The sequence below is a fragment of the Protopterus annectens genome, chromosome 9.part0 (genome assembly GCF_019279795.1).
Source record: "Protopterus annectens isolate FY-2018-M chromosome 9.part0, PAN1.0, whole genome shotgun sequence".
Lineage (NCBI taxonomy): Eukaryota > Metazoa > Chordata > Ceratodontiformes > Protopteridae > Protopterus > Protopterus annectens.
The window spans coordinates 676,625,349-676,645,373 of record NC_056743.1 but is presented as its reverse complement, the minus strand read 5'-3'; the positions used below and the strand labels follow the sequence as shown (position 1 = coordinate 676,645,373).

The 20,025-nt window shown below is 37.1% G+C and overlaps 1 protein-coding gene across 1 annotated transcript in view; it reads left to right on the top strand.

Moving 5' to 3' along the window:
- The window catches only part of SKIV2L (Ski2 like RNA helicase), a 624,419-nt gene that overhangs the window by 284,349 nt on the left and 320,045 nt on the right, over positions 1-20,025 (top strand). Inside the window, exons 12-15 of the mRNA XM_044083274.1 lie at positions 1,823-1,907; positions 9,813-9,919; positions 13,308-13,454; positions 13,790-13,886. Coding sequence (XP_043939209.1) covers positions 1,823-1,907; positions 9,813-9,919; positions 13,308-13,454; positions 13,790-13,886 — 436 coding nt within the window. The remainder of the gene's footprint in view (positions 1-1,822; positions 1,908-9,812; positions 9,920-13,307; positions 13,455-13,789; positions 13,887-20,025) is intronic.

The following is a 20,025-nucleotide window of genomic DNA, read 5'->3' as shown; positions in this document are numbered from 1 at the left end:
GTGGCTATTTATTTATTTATTTATTTTGTATATGTCTCTAGCATTGTCCTTTCAGAGCTCAGCTTGCCTGTCTCTGTTGGCAGGAAAGCTCTGAAAGGCCTGGTGCCCAACCTTGTCTTTCAGTCAGCTCAACTTGTGCTGTCTGACAGTTTGGGCACATGGAAGGTGCCCTGAAGCTTTGAAAGCTGGTGGTCTATTATACTCTTGGCAGAATATAACCCATATAGTTAAGGCTACTGCAGTAGTGATCATTTTAAATATCTACTGTTATGGTATGTTTACTTTTGTAACTGCACTTTTTTGTAATGTTCTTGATTACAGTTCTTATTTGCTTGGATCCATCTTCCTCTTCCATTGAAGTCTAATTTTGTCTCATCAAATTGTCTTCTCAGGAAAGCCCCAGTTTGCATTGTATCCTATAGTATTTTTTTAAGGAGTTCTGCATATCTGTTTTTTGAAGATGGTATTTCAGCTGTGTTTTTGGGTGAATGACAAAACTCTTGAACCTGCATGTTCTTTTAGCTTGAAATTTCCTTCCTAATCAACTTTTGTGTTAGCATTTGCTACTTTTAAGATAGTCCTGCAATGCAGGCCATATGTGATCCAAGGCTTTAACAATTGTGGCTTTTTTAAACATTTTTGTCTGTTCTATATGAATTGCTGTGAATCAAAAATGTTCCACTTCCTTTTCAATCTCTTTCTCGGAATTTAGTTCAACGTATGCTAAACTTCTTGGTTCTAGCTGATCTAGCTTTTTTTACTTACATCAGCAAAACTAAGTATAACAGGCAATTTTGTTGTTGAAGGGAGATTGCACACCTTTGTGGCAAAGCAGTTCACTCATTTTGTTGGGTCTTGTAAGTGCTGTATTGGGCATTGCAGATTGGGGGTGCTGCTGCCTTTATTTGAGACATGTCAGCAGCAAATATTTGTGAGGTAGTGACCTGGTCCTCAGTGCAGGCATTCAACCAACATTTCATACCCCTGCAAATAAATTCTAGTCTGTAAAGGCTCACTACACAGACCTCCATATTAATAGATTGACATGCTACATATATATGTAGTTACTCTGAAAAAAATGTAAAGGGATAGATATTGCAGTACAGATGGTGAGATACCCAGCAGAGCAGAAGAAGATTTAATACCTTTACTTCACAATATTATCTTTCTGTGCTGTTACCCTTCATATTTTGCAGTGTATGCAAATGATTCAGTCATCTGTTATGCTGAGCACCCCACACCCACATATCCATCCACAATTCCTTTTTCACAGTTTTGCACACAAGGTCAGAGTGTAATTTCACTAGTGACAATCATCTAGACCCAAAGTTTACACTGCCGGGTATCTAGCCATACCACTGTAGTTCTTTCACACCACACACTCGCAAACATACACTCACACATGTGGCCAATTTAGAGTATCCATTCCACCGACTGCATGTCTTTCCAATGTGGGAGGAAACTGGAGCACCCCGAGGAAACCCACTTGAACACAGGGAGGACATGCTGATTCCACACAGAAGGCACACTAGCCAAGAATCGAACCAGGGAACCTCTTGCTGTGAGACGACAATGCTGTCCATTGTGCCCCACACACCTATATGTAATTATCAGTGACTGAATTGTACAGAACAACTGTGCTTGTGCACAGCTCACTGAGTATTTATAAGAGTATTACATTTTGGTCCTGTAACTGAATGGAAACTGTGTAGATGCTGGAATTATTTTTCAGATATTTTCTGTATTTTGCTGGGCTGCTTATGTATTATTTTTTGTACATTGCCTGGCTGTTTTATACATTTTCTGTTCTTCTGGTTTTTAGATCAATGCTATACAATGGTTCAGATGTCATCCGAGATTTGGAATGGGTCATTTTTGATGAAGTTCACTATGTGAATGATGCTGAGGTAGGCTAAAATCCGTTAAACGTCTGTTACTTGATACCTTCTTTTATATTCATGACTAAGTAGCAATGAGAAGCATGTAATTCAACATTTTCATAGTTTGAAACAGCCAATGAAATCCATCCAGATTATTAGATACTTCTCTCTGCCCTACACTGATTAACAAAATACATTTATTTGAGTATTGACTGTGTTGTGCACATATTGCAAATATTTTTTTCCTGTATTTTTAACTTCATGATTTGTCCTATTCCTTGTATTCCTGAGAGAATTTCAGTAAAGAGTGTTTTCCAAAACTACAATTTAGACGACTTCTTTTTCTGAATGTAACTCTGTTGTAATTCTAAGAAATACATACTGCTAGGATTCTTTTCTTAATTAGCCATTATTGGATGTAACGGAGTATTTTTTTAACTGAAAGACATGCAAGGCTAGCAAAGATGTGTCTTTACTCTTCCTAAACTGAAATTCCAGCATTCTGAAATAATGCCACAATTAGATAAACAAGTTAGGGCCCAGAGTGTATGCTCTGAGAGAGAGTGTGTTATATACAGTGAGCTGGACTTAAAAATAGTTTATATCTGAAACATGGTGCTTCCTCAGAAGTGTGGGTCATTCCAGAATTAAAGATATTATTCAGAAAGATGATATGAGCACAAGCTAGTCAAATGAAATGAAAGTAATAGTCCTTTGTATATATACTGTAACACAAAACAAACATACCCCTGTTTATGTCTGTGTGTATGTCCATATATATATATATATATATATATATATATATATCTGTGTGTGTGTGTGTGTGTGTGTGTGTGTATGTCAAGCTGAATCAAAGAACAGTGTGCAGCCATACGTAATAAAAATACAAATAATGTTTAGGTAATCATAGTGAAGTATGCACAGGGTTCCAGAAATTTGTATTTCTAGTTTTAGAATAGGTTGATTTATTCTCTGGTGCTGTGGATACTTTACTGAAGTTTTGTGAGTTAAAGTGGCAGTTATTCCTTAGTGCAGAGGTTTTCCCAGGACTGAATGAAACTTTGAATATTAAGTATGCTTTGCGGTGGTTGAGGTAACCTCCTCACCACTATTTTTTCAAAGACTTTACAGGTTCAGTAAAACAATTACATGCATACAGATATTTCAAGCATGGGCATTAATGCCCTTCTAGCATGCCAGTATACCAAAACACTTGTCCCCATAATAAGTGTACATCTTTTCTTAAACATATTTTAATTAGTACCTGCTTTAATGTCATTTGGTAGTCTGTTCCATGCATCAGCTACTCTGACAGAGAACCAAGTAGTACACTTCTCATTCCTATAGAATCTTCTACATAGGTAGTCTGATGATTCTCTAGTACTTTTTGTTAACCCCAAACATTCCTAGAGGTAGTTGTCTCTTAATGCCCTATATACTTAATTGTTCTCCTCTTAGATGTCTGTAAGAGACACTGTACAAGTTCAGATATTTTATTCTTCCATAATAACTTAAATTTTCACATCCATTGATGCCCTTGGTATATTTCCGCTGTACTCTTTACAATTTACTCATGCTTGTTTTCTTGTAGGGTTTCCATATTGTTATTCCATACTCAAGTTTGGGTCTAATGTAACTAACGAACAGTGACTTCATCATTTTTGATTTCCTAGGCTTAACTTAACTTTTTAAAAAGTAACTTAAAACTTAAGTTTTAACTTAAAACTTAATTTAATGTTACTTAAGTTTTAACTTACACTTAAAAACAACTTAACTTAAAAATTTAACTTAACTTAAAACTTAAATTAAAACTTAACTTAAATGTTAAGTTTTAAGTTGTTTTAAGTTGAAACTTAAGTTTTAAGTTGTTACATTAAATTAAGTTAAGTTTTAAGTTAAACTTAAGTTTTAAGTTAAAACTTGTTTCAAGTTAAGTTTTAAGTTAAAACTTAAGTTACGTTTCAAGTTAAGTTTCAAGTTAAAACTTAAGTTACAAGTTAAAACTTAAGTTAACCTAAAACCTAACTTTCAAGTTAAGTTTCAAGTTAAGTTTCAAGTTAAAACTTAAGTTAAGTTTCAAGTTAAAACTTAAGTTATATTTTAAGTTAAAACTTAAGTTAAGTTACAAGTTAAGTTTTAAGTTAAAACTTAAGTTTCAAGTTAAGTTTCAAGTTAAAACTTAACTTAAGTTTTAAGTTAATACTTAAGTTTCAAGTTAAATTTTAAGTTAAAACTTAAGTTTCAAGTTAAATTTTAAGTTAAAACTTGTTTCAAGTTAAAATTTAAGTTTCAAGTTAAGTTTCAATTTAAGTTTTAAGTTAAAAAGTTTCAAGCTACGTTAAGTTTCAAGTTAAAACTTAAGTTAACTTTTAAGTTAAAACTTAACTTGTTTTAAGTTAAAACTTAAGTTTCAAGTTAAGTTTTAAGTTAAGTTTTTTAACTTAAAACTTAACTTAAAACTTAAGTTTTAACTTGAAACTTAAGTTTTAACTTGAAACTTAGCTTAAGTTTTAACTTAAAACTTAACTTACTTTTGTAACTGAACTTTTTTCTAATGTTCTTGATTACATTTCTTATTTGCTTGGATTCATCTTCCTCTTCCATTGAAGTCTAATTTTGTCTCATCAAAATTGTCTTCTCAGGAAAGCCCCAGTTTGCATTGTATCCTATAGTATTTTTAAGGAGTTCTACATATCTGTTTTTGAAGATGGTATTTCAGCTTTATTTTCGGATGAATGACAAAACTCCTGAACCTGCATGTTCTTTGTGTTTTAACTTGAAACTTAAGCTTTAATTTAAAAATTAAATTTAAACTTAAAACTTAACTTGAAACATGTCTTAAGTTTTAACTTAAAACAAGTTTAAAACTTGAAACTTAATTTAAGTTTTAACTTAAAACTTAAGTTTTAACTTGTAACTTAACTTAAGTTTTAACTTGTAACTTAACTTAAGTTTTAACTTGAAACTTAACTTGAAACTTAAGTTTTAACTTGAAACTTAAACAACTTAAAACTTAAATTTTAACTTAAAACTTGAGTTTCAAGTTAAGTTTCAAGTTAAAACTTAAGTTTTAAGTTAAAATTTAAGTTAAGTTTCACGTTGAGCTTTAAGTTAAAATTTAAGTTTCAAGTTAAAAAACTTAACTTAAAACTTGAAATTTAACAAAACAAGTTACGTTTTAACTTTTAACTTAAAACTTAACTTAAGTTTTAACTTGAAACTTAACTTACTTTTGTAACTGCACTTTTTTCTAAAGTTCTTGGTTACATTTCTTATTTGCTTGGATCCATCTTCCTCTTCCATTGAAGTCTAATTTTGTCTCATCAAAATTGTCTTCTCAGCCCCAGTTTGCATTGTATCCTATAGTATTTTTTAAGGAGTTCTGCATATCTGTTTTTTGAAAATGGTATTTCAGCTTTGTTTTCGGGTGAATGACAAAACTCCTGAACCTGCTTGTTCTTTTAGCTTGATATTTCCTTCCTAATCAACTTTTGTGTTTTAACTTGAAACTTAAGTTAAGTTTTAACTTAAAACTTAACTTTTAACTTAAAACGTAACTTGAAACTTAAGTTATAACTTAAAACTTAACGTAAGTTTTAACTTAAAACTTAACTTAAGTTTTAACTTGTAACTTAACTTTTAACTTGTAATTTAAGTTTTAACTTGAAACTTAACTAACTGTAAGTTAAGAGGTTGGGCAGTTCAAGTCAGGGAGTTGTCTCAAAGCAGTACAGTAATGAGTTCTATGTGAGCAATTTGCAGCAAAGAAGGCAATTTTGTTATAGGCTTCCATTTTGCTTAGTTCAGTTTTGTTGAGATTTGTCAGAATGGGAGATGCATAGAGTAGGGTGGATAGAATTTGGGAGCGAGCAATGGCTGATCTTGTGTTGTTGGTAAGAAATGGTTTGATATGGTAGGGTGATCCCAGTTTGGCATGTACTTTTTAATAGTTAAGTTGAGATGACTATCAAATTGTAGGTGGGAGTCTATGGTTATTCCCAATAGCTTAGCCTGTGCCACTGGAGTGATTGGATTAGCATTTGTGGAGTAGATAGTGAATTGACTTATCAGTGTTTTTGTTAGAACTAGTTATAATCATAAGCTGAGTTTCTTTGGATTGAGGATAAGTTGGGCTTTGGTAAGGTAGTTTTCAACGTCAGAGAATGCAAGTTGAGTTGTTTGCAGGAGGGTGGGAATGTTTTGTGCAGCACAGATTAAGGTAGTATCATCTGCATACTGAATGATAGATGCATGCTGTGTGGAGGTATGGAGGTCATTTGTGAAGACTGTGAATAGTAGTGGTCGTAAGATAGAATCCTGTGGGACTCCTATAGTTATGGGCAGCTGAGGAGAGAGAGAATTTTCCCATTTCACAGCTTGGTACCTGTCAGTTAAGTAGCTTTGGAACCAGGTAAGAGCGGAATTTGATAGGCGATATTGGTTTAGTTTGTTTAGCAGGATTTGGTGTGAGACTGTGTCACATGCTTTGGACATATCCAAAAAAGAGTTGACACCTGTAGACCTTCATTTCTGAGACAGTTTACTGTGTCTGTGAAGCAGAGGAGGGCTGTAGTGGTACTATGGACAGGTCTGAAACCATGCTGAGTAGGTGACAGGATGTTGCTGTCTAGGAGATACTTTAGCATCTGGGTACGGATGCATTTTTCTAGGATTTTGGTTAGGGGGAGAGCAAAGCAATGGGTCTGTAGTTATTAAGTTCAGTGGAGGTCCCACCTTTATGTATGGGTGCAACATAGGATATTTTACAGTGTTTGGGCACATAGTTTTCAACAATTGATCTGTTTATGAGAGTGGAGACTGGGATAGCAATAGCATCTGCTGTCAGTTTCAAGAAATAGCTGGGGAGTAAGTTGGCTGCTGTTGATGAGGTTTTTAGTTTGGAGAGCATGCTTTTGATTGAAGTGGTGGAAACTGTTTTGAGGGTAAAGCTTGTATTAGTGTTGTTTGTGTTGGGGAATATTGAGGAAGGAACTGTCCTGTGATATTAAGGATAGAACTGAGTTCACAAAGTGGGAGTTGAATTGTCTTTCAATGGGAACTTTAGTGTCAGGGGTGGTTGGTTTGGGGGTAGCCTTTTGGGTGCATTTTAGTAGCTGGTTTGCACTTTTCCAAAATTTTGGGGGGTTATGTTGGTATTTAGTTTGTAATGTGTAGTAGGATTTTTTTGTCCAGCCTAATGCATTTTTTGCATGGTTGCGCAGTTTTTGGTACTTAGTTAGGCTTTGTGTTTTTTTTTTTTTTTTTTTATAGTAAAGCCAGGCAGTGTTTCTGGACTTGAGGATTTGTTTGGTTTCTTTACTGATCCAGGGGTTTGTAGAGGTTCTAACCTTGATTTTGCGCAATGGAGCAACAGTGTCTAGGTGTTGTAGAAATGTTTTGTTGAAATATGCTACAGCCTGGTCAAGTGGGAGGGTTTTTAGGGGGGGGGTCCAGTCACAGTTACAGAGTAAAGTATTGGGGACCTCAGGAGAGAATGTTTTTTTTTTTTGGTGTGTTTCTAGTGGATATATAGTTAGTGGTTTTGTATATACTTGTTCTACTACGTATAAAGTATATTATGTTGTGGTCCGTTAAGGTGTCTGGGAGACTGCCTGTGTGAGGGTACAATGTGGGGTTGTTAGTTAGGACCCACTCAAGGATGGATTCCCTTTTAGATTTTTTTATCACATCTCATTGGAATTTGGATTAGCTGCTGGTAGCCATGGAGATTTATTAGATTACTTGGTAGTTCTGATATACAGGTGAACCAATCTAGGTTGAAGTCCCCCAGAATAAGGGTTTCTTGTGAGTATGTGGAAGAACACCAGGATAAGAAGTCGTCAAGGCTACAGGTGTATTAGCAGGTGGAATATAGATCACAATTGTGGTGATGACCTTTTTAGGGTGAAGTTAAAAGATAAGTATGTCCCAATTATTGGGGGAGGGGTAGGAGTTTGATAACTGATGGACAGTTAAGTTGGACTTGTACAGTAAGGCAGTTCCACCCCCTTTACAAAGTGGTCTGTCTTGTCTAATGATATTGTAGCTGGTAGGGAGAACTTCTGAGTTAGCTATGTTTTTATTTAGCCAGGTTTCTGTTAAAGCAACTATGTCTGGGGAGTAGTGTGCCATTATGGCCTGGAGTTCAGGTATTTTATTTTTGATACTTCTAATATTAATATTTAGCATTAAAAAATGGTTGGTTTTGCCGCTGTTGTTGATATGCCCAGGGATGAAGAAAGTGGGGGTGTTATGATCTGACATTTGTGTTGGAGCAGTTTGTGTTGGACATGATAGATTTGGCCTGGGTTGGGGTGGATATCCTGACTTATGGTGAGCCTGCTGTTAAAATGGTGATACAGATGTTGCAGCTTGGTGAGGAGTGTGAGAAAGTTTTGTGTTTTTTTTTGGAGTAGGATTGAGAGCATATGTGTTTAGTTCTGAATTGGTCCATTATGTAGTTCTTGAACAGTTGTGGGCAGATATTATTATAATGTGTGGTGTGTATATGAGAGTGCATAATGTAGTGTTGTGCTACTAAGTTTAGGGATATTGCTAGAGTGATAAGTTGTGGTGTTCTAAAGAATTATGAGAAGACAGACTAGACTTAGTTGTGTGATAGTCATGTTTATAAAGTTTAAGTTGGTTTTAGGTGGGGAGTCTGAATAGGAATTATAGTGTTGCACTATATGTGGATGGGGAAGTAGTGTGGGTGATGTAAAAAATGCCTAGTGGGAATGAGAGTGATTGGGAGTATTTTGTGTGGAGCAAGTTGGTGTGGTATAATGTGATATGACTTGAGGAGCTGAGATTGGTGGAGGTGATGTGAGGGTGAGCTGTGGGTGTGGCTGTGATTACTATAAATGTAGAGGTAGTGGGGGCGGGAGGGACTAGGAGGCAGGGCAGGGGAGCGGAGAGAGCCCGAGCGTTAGCGAGAGCAAACGGAGCGGGGCAGAGCCCACCAGGACAAGAGAAAAAAGTAAGTATTACTTTACAAATCTGAACACTTTAAACAAATTCCTGAGGTCTAATGGCTTACCAGCAAGCAGAATGTAATTGCTGAAGAGCACTTGTGTCCTGGTGGGAGACTAGAAATTTAAAGATGGCTCCATGCTCAACAGAAGTCTAATATAGACTTAGTATTAGGGGAGGGAGATAGCACAAGGGGTGTAAACCAGGTGGAATGCAAAAAAAAAACAGAGAGGCAATCAGTGGAAATCAGTGAAGGTCTCAGAGGGGGTAAGTAATAATTCAAACTACCTGTAAAGTGAAGGAGAGAAGGGACAGCAAAGTTTATTAAGGTTGGGAGTGCGTCTATACATTGACTTGCTGATTAGTAACCAGTTTGTGCACAGATTAGAGTAGGGAGATACATTAGCAATGAAGGGGAATGTATAGAGATGCAAATAAACAGGTGGGCCTCCAAGTGATATAAACTAAGGAAGAAAGCACTGAGAGGCCTGCTTGATGGTTAATTTAGTCACAGGGATCTAAATTAAATGTATACTGTCTATTGGACATTTAGGATTACTGTACTAGCTGGGGGGGACACAAGGCTACAACAGTCAGTTTTATTAGCATGCTGAGAACTACTAAGCAATACTGCTTTACTCTCATAAAACACACAAGTAGAATGCCTGGTTGGACTGACCCTACTCTTGAGGCTCAAAATGTGTATCCTTGATAAGATTATTTTATAAGATAAGATTTATAAGACAAAATAAGATTATTTTGTCGTGTTCAGATGTGAATATATTTGTCTTTCATATAGTTGACCTAACCTTGGCATATTGAAAGCTTGTCACTATTTTAATGCACCATTTTCTTTTTCACTTGATAGAATATCTACATGTTAAGCAAAGTATGTAGTTGCAGTTCATTAATGACATACCATGCTCTTCAGCTGACAGATTCTCTTTCTTTTGGTTACAGAGAGGTGTGGTGTGGGAGGAGGTCCTCATTATGCTTCCTGATCACGTAAACCTGATTCTTCTGAGTGCCACTGTCCCAAATACAATGGAGTTTGCAGACTGGATTGGGTAAGGCATATTCGGTTAAAGAGAACATTGCGTTATGAATCTTTTCGCCTCAGCTAAATTGTCAAATGGCATATTCAGTTTCAAAAAGCACTAAAGGGGAATTACCAGAAAAAACAGTCTTAATACCTTAAACCTCCATTTGGCCTACACTACAGGTTCTTCTAGTTTTTACTAAATGATTTCTCTGTTACCTTTTTACTGTTTGGATTGGATGTTGTTTGGGATATTTTAGAGACAGTCTAATGTTACAGACATCATACTTGTTTTTAAGCTCTGTGTGTCTAATGTATAACCAAACAACCAGTCATGATGTACGAGTTCAGAAAAGTGGTATGTCTACAACTGGTTGGATTTGGCATCACTGACCTGAATGTACCAGTGAAAACTTAAAAGTAAAACGTTGTGGGCTTTCAGAAACCATGTAGCTGAAACACTGGTATGTCCTTAATGGGTCATTTGTATATAGTCTATGGACCTGTACATGAAGGTTAAGAAAATATATGAGCTTTGGCTGGCTAATATCTACCTGCAATCAACTGGAGGTATAAGCGAATTTAAGTGCACTTTTTTCTGCACTTTTTCATATAGTACTGCATTTTCTTATTTTTTCCATTGAATATTAATTGAATTGAATATTGTGGGCTCTGTGTCTCTACAGAGAGCTTGTTAGAAATGTAGCCATTAGCAGCAGTGGGGGGTAGTTTCATTTCACTGATATTCTGTGTTTAACTCCTAGCCTAGGGGGGTGGTCTTGCCATATAAGTGTTAACATCTTGTGTTATTTCTGCTAAAATATCTGACCTTTGGCTGGTTAAGATCTACCTGCAATCAACTGGACACATAAGCGAATTTAAGTACACTTTTATCTGTACTAGGTAGCCTATCTACCACAAGTGGAGTGATTTTTGGCCCAGAAATTGTAGTTTATTGATCATTTGGGCAGTTTTTCCATCTCTTTCAACTTTCTGGTTTAAAAGCCCGCATTTGCGCTTTTTTCCAGCCTTTCCTGTAACTAGTCTAGTCCAAGTACAGATTTGCTGTATTCAGGACTGTTGGTAAGCTTCCAAGCCCCCAAACCTTTGTGTGTTGGAGGGAAGCCTTCTAGCTTATCAGTGGGAGTGGTAAGCACTAGGTAGCCTATCTACCACAAGAGAAGTGGTTTCTGGCCCAGAAATTCTAGTTTATTTGCCGTTTGGGTAGTTTTCCATCTCTTTCAACTTCCTGGTTCAAAATACTGCATTTGCGCTTCTTTCCTGCCTTTCCTGTAACTAGTCTAGTCCAGGTACAGATTAGCTGTATCCAGGATTGTGTGTAAGCTTCTGGCCCCAAGCCTTTCTATGTTGGAGGGAAGCCTTCTAGCTTGTCAGAGGGAAAGTTAAGTACTAGGTAGCCTATCTACCACAAGAGAAGTGGTTCCTGGCCCAGAAATTATAGCTTATTGGCACTTTTTTCCATCTCTTTCAACTTTCAGGTTTAAAAGCCCACATTTACGCGTGTTCCCCACCTTTCCTGTAACTAGTCTAGTCCAGATACAGAATTGCTGTATCCAGGACTGTTGTTCAGCGTCTGAGCCCCCCAAGCCTTTGTGTGTTAGAGGAAAGCCTTCTAGCTTATCAATGGGAGTGGTAAGCACTAGGTAGCCTATCTACCACAAGACATAACACACGCACTCGGGTCCCTCAACAGCAGGTACAAATATTATTCTGTCATTGTACATGTGGGTGTAAATGACCTGAGACGTACCTCCCTGGACTACATGAAAAGAGACATGGAGGAGCTCTCAGATTATGTAACCCAGACGGGTATGACTCTAGTCCTGAGCAGCATCCTACCATCACCCAGAATGATCTACTCGACAGAGGCACTAGGAACTAAGGTTGGGTGGCATGATGCCAGGGTAATCCTATGGGCTAGGCTTGTAAAGGCTCCAGGGCCATTAGCCTAGTACACACATATAAACCTATTAACACAGTGAAAACTATATTTTTGCTGGGTCTTTCTTGTACTTTTTGCAAAATGTTTTGTCTGTTTGACTTTTTTTACACTTTAGTTTAAACTCTTGAATCAGTGATGTATAAGGGGGTTATTGTGTGTTAGTGTGTGGGATGGTTGTGATGCTGGAGAGAATGGGGATCAGCATCTTCTGTCCTAGGGATTTGGGCAGGTTGAGGTTGCAAAGCAGTTCTTGCCTTTCTATCAAATTTTCATGCAGTTCCAAACTTATGTATATTTTTCACATTTTCTTACACATCATTACTTTTTTATATGGTAAGACAGGATTGCTTATGAATTACAGTAACTTAATTTTGTTTTGTTTAATAGCATTTGTAATTTGTCAGTATTAGCTGTGAGTACTAGAATGTGTTCAACATAATTTTGATGGCATGTTATAAAAATCAATTTCCTTGCATTTACTATTTTCAGTACTTTAAGTTGTAATATGGGATTGGGGGGAATGTAGAGATGCTAAATGAATACTTTGCTTCAGACTTTATAATGGAAATCAAGAGGAGGGTGCTATGCTAGGATGAAGGCAGTGCTGAAAGAGAATAGTGGATAAACACCATAACAGAGAGGGAGGAGCTTCAGAGGGAATTGAGTTTTCATAGGAAGATTAGGCACAAGGACAAGATTAGCTGCCTGCTAGAGTTGTCAAAAAGTAGACTACTGTATTGACAAGCCCTCTGAGATCCACAGCAGTTCACTGACTAATATAGAAAATGTGAGGGGAGTCCTTCTGAACAGGAAAGATAAAAGGAGAAGGAGAGGGCACATACAGCAGGTTGTAAGGATCAACTTACTCCCTAAATTTCCAGAAGTACTTTATCTCAGAGAGAGTTGTGGGCCCATGGAGTGAACTCCTTGAATGGCTGATAGAAAGAGATTCTGTAGAGACTTTCCGGAGTGGATGGGACAGGTGAAGAAAAGGGTAAGGTACAAGGTGGGGATGGAGGGGCGTTAAAATTTAAACACTTTAAAGGACAGACTAAAGAGGCTTTTTGTCTTTTTTTGCCAGCAGGCTAATGTAACATAATGGTTATTTATCTTTGAATACATTGTTTCTAATACTAGTTGTGCTCTTAAAGAAATAACTAATTTAATTGGCTTTTGTTACTGAATTTTCATTTGATATCTTGATAATGTGGAAAAAAATTGTTATGAGTAGTGCTTTCCAGGTGTAAATAAATAAAAATAAAGACATTTATTTTTTGGCATAAATAATGATAAAAACCGTACAGGTGAAACCTGGGGTTTATGAGAGATGCAAGAAAGTTTTCTTTGTAGTGAATATTAAACATTTAAAATGTATGTCTTTTGAGCTGTAGGTTGGAAGCAATAGCAGATTCCAAAAAATTCTGAAATAAGTGTTGCATTCTGTGATTTCTAGGAGAATAAAACGCAAGAAGATCTATGTGATCAGCACTCTGAAACGACCTGTTCCACTAGAACATTACCTATACACTGGCAACAGTCAGAAAACGCAGAATGAGCTCTTCCTTTTGGTTGATGCAAAGGGGACCTTCTTAACTAAGGGGCAAGTATCTGAATTTTTTGTAGTAATTTTATGTCTAGACTTTACAGCTGTTTGACATCAAGGACTACTTTAAAATCCAGCCTTTCCCATTATCAATGTAAGCATAGTAATATGTGCATAACTTGTCTACCCCTTTTTACGTGTTAAAGAAAGGGATCTGCCCTGATCAAAAATGCAAGCATTGCTACAAACCCACTCAAAAACATATTAGATTTTCCATAATAAAGAAATCTTACATGTACAGTCACGAATGTAATTATTACCATGTATTATTTCTTGCATTGTAATGAGTTGTTTTTTTTTTCCTTTTTTCCATTGTTTCCCTTCACTTGCAGGTATTATTCTGCTATTGAAGCAAAGAAGGACAGAGCCAGCAAACATTCACAGACATTTGGAGCCAAGCAACCTATCTATCATGGTGGAGCCAGCCAGGTGAGTTTTCACCCCTTCTGGTATTTTTTGAAGAATAACATATGTATTTATACATCTGTAGTGGCTGGTTTGTGGCATTACATCAAATACATATTTTAATGACACTGTATCATACCCGAAACATCAAATCCTGTTTGTATTTAACGTAACACTATAGACATCTAATATTCCCCAACAACAGCATTCACACCTGCACATAAACACAAAGCAAATACAAGATCTCAGAACTCTGTGTTCTGTTGAATGCTGCAATTCCTGGAAATGTTCATAGAATGCATTACCCTCTTCTGTTGAGTCTTTTGACTATTGATAGAAAAGTTATTACAGTAAATTGGAAAAAAATCCATTACTTCCTCATTTAAAGAATTTCTTACTATAATTGGTTAAAATTAAGATTTCTGTAATATATATTTACTAATTTTTTATTATTTTTCTTTGAATAGAAATTGAAAATTTGTTAGATTGATGTAAACGCTATTGTAAACAATTGTTTTTGTTTGCTGTTTCTTTTGGATGATAATATACAGTTTCATTGCATTTCAAAATTTAAAAAAATGTACTAAAAAAGAACTGTGTGAAAGAAAATAAAAACAAATGTACCACGATCTGCAAAAGCAAAACCGTAATCAAGCACATACAACTTCATAACCTAAAATGAAAAGTAAACAAAAACATAATGCTCTTGCCCTCTGCACCCTCACACCAATGCATACATAAATATACCAAACGTAAGATCATGAAACAGTGGGGAAAAGAGCAAATCTCTAATTCCCACTGTACCGTGATCTCTATAACTGTACTACGAGTTCCATAAACACAGTGCTATACATTTTAATGAAGCAGTAATTCAGTTAAGTCATCAGGTCACTCCTTTGACCAGTTAAGCAGTTGACAAACTGAATGTCTACCATTCTGGCACAGTGGCTGTTTCACATTTAAAAATGCTGTTTGATGTAATTTGTATACATCGTGTATTATGGTAAAAACTGATGGTGTATGCAGACAACATATTCCAGTAGTTCAAAATCTGTAATACTGTAATATAATGTAAATGACCAGGAGAACTCCCCCTCAAATATACAATTTAGAACTGAATTCAGGAAATGTACTTACACAAGCTTCATGCCAATGCCACCGATTTGGCTGCACTATTTTTTTTATCTCTTTTTTACTCCTTCACCTACAGTTAGCCATCCTGGCAACTCTGCTGAATCCTTAACTTATTTCTTAATCTCCCTTACACTTCCATCTTTTGTTTTTTTATTTCCTGCTCCATACTGTCTAAGCATTCCCACAGTTTAACTAAGCTAGCTTGAAAGGACAAACTTAGATGATCCAGAGTGACAACATAAGCTTTACTTGCTCTTGTATCCACTTTGCATGTAACATACCTTTCGAAATGCCATATGTAAACTTTGCATACATCCATATCTCTGTGTTACACTGGAAATAACTGTATGTTTTTCTAGCATGTGGTATTCAGATACTCTTGGGTTGTGCCTGTAGATTGTCCACTGAGATCAGGACACTGGCTAAGGCTCTTGCTGCCCCTATAGTGCCTTTTTTAGGCAAGGTTCAAATGACAAATTTACCACCGTAACAGGAACAGGCAAGCAAAAACTGAGGGTATTGCTACTCAATGCTAGAAGTCTAAATCTCAAAATGCACTCCCTCGAGGCACTCCTTAAAATGTCACTGCTGCAGTAGCTGTAGATATAAGGGTTATATCCTGGCAAACATGTAACAGCCACCCAACTTCCAAAGCTTCAGGGTACCTTCTAAATGCCCAAACTGTCAGGCAGCTGGAGCTGAGCTTGCTAAAAGACGAGTTTGGTCGACAAGCCCTTCAGAGCTTTACTGCCACTGAAGAGTATGCTCCTCTGAGGCTTTCAAGGATTGACGGTCAGTTTGTGCTGTTCCTTTGCCTGGCATTTAAGTTTCCTATGGTGAAAAAAGCTTTGGTTTAATAATTTTCTGTATTGATTTTACTCTTCTCTTCAAGAAATGTATTTTAAAGCTAGGAGTTTGTGTCTTAACATTCTGTCACAAGGCTGTACTGTACTTTTAAGCAGGAGTGCTCTTTTTTTCCTTTCACTTTAATAGTTGTTTAAAGTAACCTGAAAAACATTTATTTGTTTGTTTGTTTGAATTTTGTTAACCAGGAGAGTCCATTGGGCCAAGATGAGCCCTTTTTCAATGGAGGCCCGGTGAGTACAGTTCCATGTACAGACATATCAAACACAACAAAAATCAATACAGTCAATAAAATCAATATCAAACAAAACAAAAATCAATACAAAATCAATAAGAATCAGTGTGAGGTAATATAGAATTTATACAAAGTAATTGTATAAGCAGGATCATCAGACGTTAGTACAATGTATTACAAATCATTGATCTGTTGTTCTAGTCTAATATTTACAAAAATCAAGTTTATGTACTGTAAGCGGTGTCACAGTATCTTTATAGTTCACATTGATAGGTTCTGAACAACATGAGGTGGCGAGAATTCAAATTTTGGGTGGATTAGAAAGCTTTTTTCTGTGGAGAAATTGTGTTTATTTTGTTTTGTGGGACTGAGTGTTTTAAAGTGCTTTTTGCTGTGTTTGTCTGGGAAAAAGTGACTTTTAAAGACTCTGTTTTTACTGGTATTTGCTGTTTGTCTTCATTGGGAAACATGCACCATGTTCAGCTTGACTGTTTAACAAACCTTTGGTCCCAAAGACAGTCTTCCTTCCAGCCATAAAAGGAAAAAGTTAAGCAGACTACCTTTGCCACCGCAACAAGCTAGCAATTAGGCTCAGCCACACATGGTTAACTCTGCTGTGGCCATTTGTTGTACCTCAGAACACTCATCTTTGACCACAAATCTCTGTGATGTAACAGTTACAGCCACTATGGACCAGGGGATAGTAAAGTCCTCTGCAGCTGATGAGGTCCCCTCAGTGAGCAAGGGAGAGACTCTTTTTGGTCCTGGGGAGGAAACAGGGAAGGCTTCCCTGCTTTGTCAGAATGTTGTGACTATCCCTAGGGAAGCTGCTGCTACCACTAAATAGCACTGCTGGTCCTATTTTTCCTGCTAAAAAGATGCTGAAAACTAAGCATGTATGTACTCAAATTTTCTTAGACAGGAATAGTTTACTGGGTCTGGCTTGGGGTATAATTCAGGCTATTAATCCTTCTTGTAACGTGTACCTCTTTCCTGAAGAGATTTAAGATTCCAAATCTGGACAGGAGGATGAAGGGACAAATATCAGAGTTTGAGGAGAGTTCAGTTTCTGATTCTCTCTGTGGGAGTTTCTTTTCTCTGAGACTATTGCTAGAATGCACCAGTGTTTTTAATAGGCGAACACTGAGGTTTCTCAGTCCCTCAGAAAATGTTATGAGGTGTTACAGAAGGAATTTCCAGAATCTGTACCCATTCCTCCAGTTTTGTCTGCATTGTAGGATGTTTGTGTTACTGCCTGCAGTTTTCCTGACATCCTGCCATCCCTTAAAAGGCAGGTAGGGTGTATAAGTTTCTCAGTCTTCAGTTTTTTTGCACTCTTCACAAACCTGATTCAGCAGCTATAACTTTAGTTTGTTTCTGTAGCTAAGCACTTATTCCATTCCTACTATTTCTGATAAGGATGGGAAGATTATTGATAAATATGGGAAAAAGTTTATGCTTCTGCAACTTTGATTTTCAGAATTGTGCATTTTTAGACTCATAATTTAAGGTATGTCATGGCTAGTTGTAAAAATATGAGGACTGTTTTTTTCTGTAGTTTCTTCTTCTGTTGTTCAAATCACTACTCATTGTATACTACTCATTGTATACAGTGTGTCTGTGGTTCTGATATTTCTTGAAGGACTATAGCCACTGCTGCTATTCTGAGGAGGTTTGCATGTCTGCATTCTTGGAACCTCCCAGATAATGATAAGAATGATATTTTAAATTTTCCTGTTGATATCAATTTAGTTTGTGGCCCCTCCGCTGCAGAGGTGGTGACAAAGTGTGTTGAAAGGGATAACTGATGCAGGCAATCTCTAAAACTTTTCAGCCCTCCTTTTCCAAATTTTCTGTGGGTTCTCTAACTCCTTATCCAGTTGTGGTAAGAAATCAAGTAATTAGTCTCAACAAAATGCAGGTAAAGAGACATATAAGAAGAAATGGTGGGTGGTAGTGGTGGTGGGAGTGTCCATGAAGAATTCAGGAAACTCGCAAAACCAAGGATAACCCAATAAGTCAGAATGACTATTTAAGAAATCTTGTCCCCTCCAATCCCGGCAGCTCCTTTTGTCTTCCAGAAAAGTCTGTATCTACAGTTCTCAAATGGGTTCTGAAAATCATTCATAAAGGTTACAGATGGGAGTGGGAGGAAATTGCTCCTTTCCAGGGGGTAATTCCTCATCCTCCAGTCCAGACTCTTATTTCTATCTGTTCTTCATCACATGCTGTTACAGGGAGTGATAGAACCAGTTCCTAATTCCCAGGTGTGAAAGGGGTTTTATTTAAGGATGTTTTTATGCCAAAGAAGGAAAATGTTTGGAGATCAGTTTTGGATCTGAAGTCTCTGGTACTAGCACCAAAACCTTTATCTTTTCAAATGCCAGTGCTGGGATTTGTCAGAAGTGAAATCACTTGATGGAGACAATGGGTATCACTAAATCCAGGGCCTTCCCCTCTCCCTTCCTCACTGTTCCAAAGCAGTCCGCCACTACAGATGGCTCAGACTTTGCTTGGGGAGTAGTGTCAGGAGGGATAAAAGTGCATGTTGTGTGGGACATCAAGTATAGATGCAAGCACATAAATATAAGAGATGCTTGTCCTGATCATCACACTCAACTCTCTGAATCATCTTTGATCCGCAGGACCTCATCAAGTTTGTGCAGACAATACTACAGTCATGATGTACATCAGCAAGTAGGGGGAAACCTGATTAGCCCCCCCCTTTGTTGGCTAGCCATGTTATCTTGGGGGGGGGTCACCTTCATATGGTCGACTTTTGAAATGTCGACCATGCGGAACGGGCATCTCCATACAGTGCGGAATGGAAAGATTTCCATCTTCCTCATTGTAGTGTGATCTCAGAGTTAGTATATTTAAGTTCTGGGGAGGTGGAGCCCCCCAGGGAGGGTGCAGGGGGGCTTGCCCCCCTGCTAGCAATGTGAAGGTGCGTGATTGTTGTTTTTTTTTTTTTTTTGTTACATGTTCGACATTTCAAAAGTTGATCATATGGTCTCGGCCATGTGGTCTTCGACTTTATGACATGTTGACCATGTAAAGTAGACCCATCTTGGAATATTGTTTTGGATCACAGTCTTGCTCTACAGGCATCCATCAGAGCAAACATATGTGGCAGACAAGCAGAGCAGGAGAAGGGCAGACTCTCATATATAGAAACTAGATTATGGGGTCTTCCAAGATTTGATCCATCTGTGGGGAATTCCTTAAGAAGTCCTCTTTGCCTCCTCTCTGAACAATCAGCTGACAAGATTCTGCACCAGGACTCCATAGAAGACGGTCTGGAAGACAGATGTGTTTTCTTTTGCTTGGATAGGAATGTTCCTGTATGCTTTTCTGCCCTTACCACCAATATCCAGTGTACTTTTGAAGATTCAGATGTGTTCCCCCAAGATCATTGTTGTGACTCCTTTCTTGCCCAGGAACTGTGGATCGCGTTGTGTATTTTTGTCTGATTCAAAGTTTTGAGTTGCCTGATCTGATCAGATCTGACCTAGGTGCATTCTCCCAGACCTTTGGATCCAGACTGTGACTGCTTCTTTACCCACAATTCCCTCCTTCTGTCTGAATTACCACAGATCGCATTTAGTGCCTGGTCCATTCCATCCAGACAAGTTTCCAAGAGCTCATTTTTTGGTCACAGCGAGTGAAGATTTTTCATCCTTCAATTTCTCCTCGACTCATCCCTTTAAATATCGTTGGTGTGCTTTACAGTGCACTTAGTGTTAGGTTAGGTTGTCATGTAAATTTTTTATAGTTGATTAAGACTATTAGTGTTAGATTTCTAGATTCGCAGTAGGCTTTTTGTTAGGGTAGTTTTTTCTTATGTAATACATTTACATATTATATATAGATAGATTATAAGACATTTTTAAATAGAGTGTATATATTTTATTCTGATGTCTGATAAAC